Below are 10283 nucleotides of genomic sequence, written 5' to 3'. Positions count from 1 at the left end.
TTTGAATTGGATATCGATGAAGCAGTACTCAATATAAACACTCTTCCAAGAAACTCCGTGGCAAGCTGCAAAAGGTGAAAAAATGCAAACTGAAGATTAGAAAAATTAAAATCACATTAGAAATCGAAATTGGCCACTTTATTTCGGGACAAACGGGGGCACACAGACTTTTAATAATAGCCTTTATATTTTCTCTTTCAGATTAAAAATCGAATCGACGTCAACTTTTATTACACAATTAAGCATCTACAAAGCGCAAACAACTTGTAGTAGTCTCGAGCAATCGTATGTACATACACAATTCACTAGAGTAGAAAACAGGATCAAACTTCTTGTATAAACGCCGGAAACCACTTTTTTGTTTATTTTGATTACTTAATAGGTGTAATTTCCGCAGGTTCTTCGTTTTAACAAGAAAAAGTGAGGATATGATTAGAAACAGTGTCGAAGAAATCAAAGCGAGAGTCGTTGTTGAAATTGGTTCTCTTACGAAATAAATTGACATTTGTCGTGATGGTAGTAATTGGAACAGACAAAGACAAAGAAGCGATGTTTCGTAATGAATTTTGTGTTAATTGATTTTTAAAAAACACGTGTAATGTTTCTATTTTTCTATTTCCTATTTTAAATCACGTTTTCACGCTACCGTATGAAAAATTTTCTGATAGAGTTTCTTTGCGGATTCGTGTTCAAAAATGTCCCCTTAAACAAATTAGGCTACATTGGATCCGTATTTTTCCGATCCGATCCGACGTCGGATTAAAAAACAAACTCATGGTATTAAATGGCTGCACCTACATTGTATCCATAAATCGCCCGATATCGGGCGATTGATAGGAGAAGCTACAGCAGAGAAGCAGTTCGACGTCGTCGGCCCATATGGGATCGGAGAAAAACGGATCCAATGTAGGTGCAGCCTTAGAAGGGCGCGGGCCGAAATTTTTTGACAGACATTTTTTAAACCATTTTTTAAACCACTTCATAAGATCACTTTTTTGACCCGGAAAATATGTTTTTTAGCTTTTTGGGTCATTTGAAACAAAAAAGGTATCGTGTCAGTTTTGTCAAAAGTTGATAGTTTTTGAGTTAGTATAAGCAATTTAAAATCTGAAAAATGCGAAAATACACATTTTTCAAGCTTGAAAACTCAACACAACGCAACTGCGCAACTGTCAATGATCTATTTTACCACCACTAATTCTACAGTGTGAGAAAGCCAAATGGAATAAATTCATTATTTCGAAAACCGGCGACTTTCAGGAAAAATTCAAAAAAAGGTCGATTTTCATTTTTAAATTATGATTTTTTGGCATATATATCATACTAGTGACGTCATCCATACTAGTCATGACGTAATCGACAATTTTTTTTAAATAAGAATAGGGGTCGTGTGCTAGCTTATTTGAAAAGTTATTTAAGTGTCTATGCAGTAATATAAACAATAACATAATTATTTGTATAGGGTGTCAAAACATTTTTGAAGTTATTCTTCTTTAGGCACGATTGGAAGTGAATGTAAAAGTGTGCGAATTCATTAAAAATTGTTGGTAGCTACGCGCAGATACGTTATATGTTTGCTCTAATTTTGTATCTCAATGACATGTCAAAAATTATCCAATATGGCGGCTGTGGTTAAAGAATTTGTTGTTGGTATTTTTATTATTATGTTTATGGTTGTTAAGTTGTGTTTTAAAAGTTTTGAGAACATAGACCAAAGTGAGTTTATAGTTGTACTGGCTTTTTAAATAGTTTTTATATTTTTGGACTTATTAATATAAAAAATAAAAAAGAAAGTGTGTGTACTTTGTAACACACAAGTTAGAAGTTATACTTCTATTAAAATTGTGTAGAAAATCCGACGTTTTTTAAGATTTTCCACGATTGCTCAAGTGAAATGCAATTGCTCTTCGTCGGAAAATGACGGATTAACATTATTTTTCGAGAATTTACCATTGTTAATGATTTTAAAATTTGACGAAAATACAGCAGAAGCTCAAAAGCCCATGAAAATGTTATAGTATAAATTTCTCCAGTTCATAAAAATGACGTATTAAAGTTATTTTTAATTTTTGGTACTATTTTAAGTATTAAAATTAGTTTACTATTTAAATAAAAATACAATTAAAATGTTTAAAATACATATATTTGTTTCGTTGAAATAATAAAAATATAAGTATAACTTCTTACGTGCGTACAAAGTACACACACTCTTTTTTTAATTACATTAATTTGCACAAAAAGAAGAATGTATGTAATTTATTTACTTATAAATACATTTTACTGCTGTCAGAAACAAAAAAAAACAAATGAAAAACATTACTTTTCGCTTAAATTCAATATTCAAGCTGCCACCCACCTGCCTCTTGGCAATTTAAAAATTTTTATGTTCAAACATGTTTAAAGCCATGTTTATTTTTGAAATTGTCATTTTTTCTGATTTCTGATAGTAGTAAAATACATTATGAATTAAATAAATTACATACATTCTTCTTTTTGTGTAACTTAATTTAATTAAAAAAATGATTTTGGGCACCCAGTATAAATAATTGTGTTAATGTTTATATTACTGAATAGGTACCTAATTGAATATCATTTCAAATGAGCTAGAACACGACCCCTATTTTCATTTAAAAAAATCATCGATTAAGTCATCGCGCCGAGATGGATGACGTCACTAGTGTGATATATATGCCAAAAAATTATAATTTACAAACAAAATCGACCTGTTCCGGGATTTTTTTAAGTTGTCGTTTTACGAAATAATGAATTTATTCCAATTGGTTTTGCCGCACTGTATGCAATTACCAGGCGTTATGTTCTGCTACATCCAATATTTGGTTTAATATGGGAATTTACCATTTTTTGCCACGGTTCACTTCTCCAGAGTGGCTATAAAGCAGCACACTTGCCTCAATCACACCTTATAGAATATATACCAAAAAGGGGTTTCTTACTCATAATCTAAACTTTGATAACCAATACGCCGAAATAATAATAGTTTGTCTAATTATTTATAGTTCTATATTATATAGTTCTATATATGTCCAATGTTATATGTTTACAAACATATAATATTAATAGTTATTTATGTATCAAGAGCAGTGGCGGCTGGTGGGGTAAAATTTTGGGTAGGCCAAGCCAACAAATTACATATAAGTATGTGTAATACATAATATGAAAATATAAATTTATTTTTATGTATAAAAATCCTTAGAAGGTAACTTTAACAGATTTAGTAAAGCCTCATAAGAACTCATTTTATGTATCAATTATAAAACTATCGCACTATTCCAAGAAAAATTTTAAACAATCAACCGAGATCGGCCAAAACACTAGTAAAAACAGTGAAAATCGAACATCGTACTCATTTGCGCAAACGTGCACTTGTTTACAATTGTGTTGTTTGTCTAAAAATATGTTACATTATAGATTATCTTACATATTTTTTTATCAAAATTTAAAAGAAAGTTTCTATTAGAATTCGATAATTATGTTTAAAGTGGTATAAAAGGCTGGGCGAAGACCAGTTCGATTTGGGCCTATACACCAAGCATAACACGACAAATAAAATCATTGTCCGACAAGCTGCTTAACTTTAAACGCTTTTTGTACAGAGATCTTATGTGAGCTAGGTCGGCCTGGTGCGAGCGGGCCTATTAATGATATTTAAAATGCCTGAATACGATTCGATGCTTTCTGTGATAATATAATAACAAAGTTGTCTTAACGGACGCTGATGTATTGAGTGATTTAGTACATTTAAAAGTTATTTACATGCTTTAACATAATTTTTGAATATATCTTTTTCAATTTTAAAGCTCTTAAAATTATTGGGTTAGGCCCGGCCTATCCTGCCTACCCCCAAAAACCGCCATTGATCAAGAGCGAAAAGTAATACATTATTCCTTGAGAGCAATAGTTACCACGCTACTCGAAGCGGAACGGTAATTACTCGAAAGCAATAATGTCACTTTGTGCTTGTAATACAAACAACATTTTTTCTACAAACACTTAATGAAATGAAACTATTTTTAAATCATTAACTTTATGAGTTTGAATGTTCAATTTGTTTGTATGGTATGGTTGTTTGGTTGCTACGGACGACGCGCGTTTATCAAATTTTAACGCGCTAGAGCGACAAAGTGACGGTAGTCAGTAAAGTCAACTTTTCGTTGCCATTGGCAAGCAAAAAAGTCTTCTTTATCAAGTGATTGTAGAAAAAGGTATATTAAATACATATATACCTACATGAAAATATTTGTGAAATTAATTGATTTAAAAATTATTTTTTCTCATATGTTTGGAAACTACAACCAATCTTTCTGGTAATCTCAAAAATTCTAGAGCAAACACAGGATTTATACAACTAGTATATTTTTTTCGAATGGCTTTTCACTACATAAAAAAGTAAGCGCCGTCTCCTCAAAAGTAGAAGCTAAATTATATGAATTTTTAAAGTGTCCATTTAAAAGGACGGTGGCCTTATTTGGGTTAAACAACACGCAAAAGAGTATGAATTTTTTATGAAACCTTAGTTTTTTCTTGTGACCCTGATATTTCAAGTAGCAACCCTCAAGCTCAATAGCAAACTTCAAGTAAGCTCAAATAATCGTTCTCTTCTCGAGCTGTTTTTTATCGCTAATTGTAAAAGGAAAACTGCAAAGAAAAACAAGCGGCATCGGCAGTGCCTGCCTCAATTACACCTTTAAGAATAAATACCAAAAAGGGGTTTCTTACTCATAATCTACAAAAGATTTACCTAATGCTACGATATTACTACCTTTCGTGCCGGCCCAAATTAAAATAATTTAATTAAGCTTTCAATTAATAATCGCCGTAGGAGAAACCGTGTATTTTAAAGACGTCGGGTCCCATTATAAACGTTGAAGAATTATTCCATTTATTTCATTTATGAGAATAATAATACCTTAATTAGAGTCAAAAAGAAGATTGCCCGTTAGATTTTAATAGGAGAGAATGGAGCAAACTAAAACAATAAGTATTTTACTCCGTAAAGAATAGAAATTATATTTGATTGTAGGAAATCATTGAGGATTTATTTCAAGAGGTAGTTTTCCCCAGAAGCGTTCTACGTTTTAAGACTACCTTATAATTTAAGGGTGATGGAACTCATTAACTCACACTTTACCTTAGCTTAAGGCGATTATACCATAGAGAGAGTAAAAAACAAGTAGGGAAAATAAAACTAATTACCAATATTAAAACAATAATGTACTTTTGTTAAGCTAGCATGCTACTACACTGCACTATACTACACTAGATGCACTTTACATCCATACAGTGCAACATTTTTAAAAATTGAGATAAAGAATAGGTGGTTTTCTTGAAATGGATGAATTTGTGGATCACAATATTGAATTTAGAATATCTTATAGCTTTTTTCACCCTGAATGAGGTTTGATTTGTATTTTACACATATTCGAAACAGAAATACTTTGGAAATTGCTGAGTAGAATAAACAAAATCCAGTTATTTATTTACCCTAGAAAATAACGCTAGCACAATCATAAGTATTTGAGAAATATTTTTTTAAAAGATTGTTTTTAAGATCATTCCTATTTTAGATCTTGTGGGGATAAGGTCAAGTTCAACTAGTCTAACCATATCGATGATGCCCTTTAGTCCCATTATAAACGTTGAAGAATCGAAGAGTTTATTTAAAAAAAAAACACTTGTCCAAAAATTAAAATTTTGGCAAATAAATTTTTCATTTGGAATTATTTATATCATTTTCATTTGGAGTGTTGATAGACAAAGCGAAAAAATATTATATAAATAAGATAAGTTCGTTGGGAAAAATATTCCCATGAGATTTTTTTGCATAATCACATTCGTGAGACATCCCAGAATAAGGTTCAAGAAGTCGCCCATGTGAAAAGTGGTCCAAATTTTTTTAACATTTTTTTTTAAATTAAATTGCAAAAATCCATATTTTTGGGCCAGATAATTTTGTTTTAGGATTTTTTTACCATTCTGGATAAAAAAAGTCTCTTATAATTTTTCTCTAAAGTTGATCTTTTTAGAGTTATTATAAGCAATTTAAAATTGAAAAAAACGAAAAATGGCGATTTTCAAGGCTTAATAACTCGGTTAAAAGTTATTATTATGAAAGTCAGAAAGTGACTAAATCAAAGTTTAATGCCCCCTACAAGAGGCTGAAGAAATTTTTGTCATTATTGTATTACAAAGCTGTTATTTTTAAGTAATAATAATGAGCCCCATGCACGTGTTAGGCGGCCGTAAATGCTGAGTGCGAGAGAGATGCCATTCCGGCAGTCCAATTGTGCATCTTACTTGCACTCACATTTACAGCCGCGTCAATACGATCCAACCGCCCATTGTTATTAATTAAAAATAACAGCTTAGTAATAAATTTATAACACAGATTTCTTCAGGATCATGTAGCGGAGGCTTTAAATTTTGATTTAGTCACTTTCTAACTTTCATAATAATAATTTTTAACCGAGTTATTAAGTCTTAAAAAGGGTCATTTTCGCGTTTTTCAAATTATAAATTGCTTATAACTCGAAAAATATCAACTTTATAGAAAAAAGTTATAAGAGAGCTTTTTTTCCAGAATGGTCCAAAAAACCTAAAAAAATTTTCCGGCCCAAAAATATTGATTTTTGCAATTTGATTAAAAAAAAAAATGTTAAAAAAAATTGAACTACTTTTCACGGGGGCGACTTCTTGAACCTTATTCTGGGATGTCTCAAGAATTTGATTATGCAAAAAAATCTCATGGGAATATTTTTCCCAACGGACCCGCCATTTTCGACTTGACTATGACGTTTTTAACATGCCGGTTAAATGGAATCAGAGTCTTAGCCGCAACCAAATAATGATCAGATCTACATTCCTTACCCCTGTAAGCTCTAGTGTCCTGGATGTAACAATAAATATTTAGTAGCATTAAAAAATATTTTTAATAATAAAAAACAATGAAATATGCACTCTTTCAATAAGATATTTTAAGCATTGATCTCTACGAAGTAACTATTTAGTCTCTTGTTTTATTTGTAACTTTCTTAACCCGAAAGAACCTCACTGAAATTAGCTGACAACAGAAGGAATATGTACTTACATTACATGTACCTACTCTGGGCTAATTAGCAAAATACATACAAGAAAAAGTTATTTACCAGCAATTTTATTGCTGGAATCGAATCTTATGATTCTATATATTAATAATATAGGTACGCAAGTTCCGCAGATAGTGTTGTGTCCGTAGATTATTGCTCTATGACTCCAAAGATTTTAACTTTACACCAAAAGCACCCAAATAAAAATTCACCGTAATTTAATTCTGCATAGAAACATGTTTTTCCCGATTTACTTTGACGAAACTTTTCCTCGGAAAATGCCGGTTTTTCAAACAAAATCTTTAATCTTCATCTAAATAGTTAGGTAAGTAATTATTTATCAATGATTAAATAACTTGGTGACACAAAAACCCTTTTGGCATAGATTATATTTCCAGAAGCCAACGGAAATTGAATCAACGGTTTAGCAACCATTAAATTAGTACTTTCTTTAACGGCAAAATATTGCAAAACCTCTAAATTTTAAAGAACCACTTGGATTGACATGAAATTTGGCATACACATAGCTAATAAGTCAAAGAAAAAAAGTGATATTGTGCCGATGTGTGATTTTGCCCTGGGGGTGAGTTTCACCCCTTCTCGGGGGTGAAAAAATATATGTCCAAAATAAGTTCGGCATTCGATAAACTGACTAATTATAAGCAACTTTTGTTCTATAGAGTTTTTTCACCAAGTCAATACTTTTCGGGTTATTTGCGAGTGAATTTGTTCATTTTTAAACAAAATAACCACGTGTTTAGGCGGTTTTTCGCAAATAACTCAAAAAGTAAGTATTTTGTCGAAAAAAATATTTTTAATAAAAATATAGCTTATAAAAAAATGAAAAAAAATGGTGCATATACTAAGTCTGTAGACCCAGTAGCAGAAAAGTTGTAGCTAATGAAAAGGAGGTTCTTATTCGTCAAATTCCAAATAGAATATTTCATCGAGAAATAACCAAAAGCGGAACACTTTTCGGGGAACACTCATTTCAACCTTTTTAAAGTGTTTAAAAAAAGGTTTATTTTTGTTTTTTAAAAAAGCTTCTAACCTTAAAAGTAAGTGAGTTATGCTGAAAATATTGTTGGTACCCTTTATTTTTTGGTAAAAATAATCCCGAAAAGCACCCCTTAATTAGCATATCAAATAAAATTAATCGTAACCGCTTCACAGGTTACTTTGCTTATTTATTCTTTATACGATTTGTAAGTCTCAGCGGTTCAAAGTACTCATTTTTGAAAAGGCTGTAGTTCAAATGGCTTGAACGAGTCACTAATCTCGAGTGTATGCAAATTTTGAACAGCCAGAGCATAACCGATTTTTGTCTAACAGGAAAACAAAAAGTCCAAAATATTCAGAAAAGCAAAACGTATATTTTATTACTTCTTGAGATTTTTGGTATTACTATTAATTTTTAAGTTATTTTGAAAAAGAGCATTTTTTTCAAAATTAAAATTTTTTAAATTTTTATTTTAAAACCCTTTTTTTCAAAATAAGCACGTTGAATCGATGAAACTTACAGACCATATAGACACAACATAAATAATGCAACATGTGAAGCGGTAAGGATTAATTCTATTTAAGTTTTTAATTAGGGGGTGATTTTCCCGATTTTTTTATACCAAATTAAAACGGACCAACTGTATTTTGAGCGTAACTTGCTCACATTTGATGCTAGAATAAAAATAGACAGCTTTTTAAACTCTTTAAAAAGTTGTAATGAGTTTTTTCCAAAAAGTGCTTAATTTTTTGGTTATTTCATGTTGAAATATATTTATTTTAAGTTTGGCGAATATGAACCTATTTTTTTTAGCTATAACTCTGCTTCTACTAGGTCTGGAGACTTCATGTATACACCATTTTTTTACCTTTTTACTAGCTATACTTTTGCTAATAATGGTTTTTTCGATAAAATACTTACTTTTTGAATTATTTGCGAAAAATTGCCTAAAAACGTGTTTGTTTTGCTGAAAAATGAACATATTCACTCGGAAATAACGCAAAAGTATTGACTTAGTGAAAAAACTGTATAGAATAAAAGTTGCTTAGAATTAGGCATTTTATTGAATTTCGGACTTATTTTGAACTTATGTTTTTCACCCCCGAGAAGGGGTGAAACTCACCCCAGGGCAAAAGCACACATCGGCACAATATCACTTTTTTTCTATGACATGTTGGCTATGCGTATGCCAAATTTTATATCAATTAAAACGGTTCTTTAAAATTTATAGCAAAAACCGTCAAATAATGTACTAAATTGTTAATTAAAAATTTACGGTCGCTATAATAACCATAATAATTAGGATACATAAAAGGGCATTAAACCTATCTAATGTACTTTACAGAATTTAAATTTGAAAAGCATGAGGGATTTTATTTAAGCGGTCTCAGGAATATTTTAAAATTATAAACAATTTTTTGGCTTTAATCTTTTTATTTATTTATTTTTTAATTATATACAAATAGAATATCTTGGCCTCTATTAAATTAAATTATAAAAACGGTATTGGAAAGAACGCAGCAAATCGCTTTTTTTTTTAAAGAAAAACCTTTAATTGCAATGAGTGGTTCCTGAGGTACAACAGGTCAAAGTCGACCGGCATGTACGGTGAAGATATAAACAATAGGATGGTAATTTTCGAAACATCACCTTTTTATTTCGGTACTCTTTCTCCACACAAGTTTTCATATCTTTAAAGGACTCACAACATAATATTATATTATAATAATGAAAAAATGTCAAAACTGAAAGTGCCAAATGAAAAGTGCCAAATTAAAAAATGCCAAAAATACCAAAATTACAATAAAACATCAATTTGGAGAAAATGGAATCTCAAAGTTCAAAATCTGTATACGTTAAAAATGCATTTTCTCGGCTTCCCATGGAGGAATTTTCTCCATTTTTTTTGTTCTCAAGTAACTGGAGTAGAGCCATCTAACTAATGCATTAATAATCACATTGACAGACTAAACGTGGTTTAATGCAGACCTAATAACAAACAAGCTGAAAATGCGAGCATTATCATAACGAAAACTTTGTTTATTTACGTGTTTTAATTCATAATATGGAAAATTGCTATTATGAAAAGTAGTTTAGAATGAATAATTATGCTTTAATGTGCAATTATATCATTCTAATTTAAATGTTATGAACTATAATAAAGGTAGTTTACTCTTGAT

At 30.5% G+C, this 10283-nt stretch overlaps 1 protein-coding gene across 1 annotated transcript in view; it reads right to left on the bottom strand.

Annotated features, from left to right (window-relative positions):
• Positions 1–3388: 3388 nt before the first annotated feature.
• Positions 3389–10283, bottom strand: part of LOC126890938 (uncharacterized) — a 31594-nt gene continuing 24699 nt past the window's right edge. The window contains exon 2 of the mRNA XM_050660107.1: positions 3389–3407. Within this exon, the coding sequence (XP_050516064.1) occupies positions 3389–3407 (19 nt within the window). The remainder of the gene's footprint in view (positions 3408–10283) is intronic.

The sequence above is a fragment of the Diabrotica virgifera genome, chromosome 9 (assembly GCF_917563875.1).
Source record: "Diabrotica virgifera virgifera chromosome 9, PGI_DIABVI_V3a".
Taxonomy (NCBI): Eukaryota; Metazoa; Arthropoda; class Insecta; order Coleoptera; family Chrysomelidae; genus Diabrotica; species Diabrotica virgifera.
This window is presented reverse-complemented; position numbering and strand designations above follow the sequence as displayed.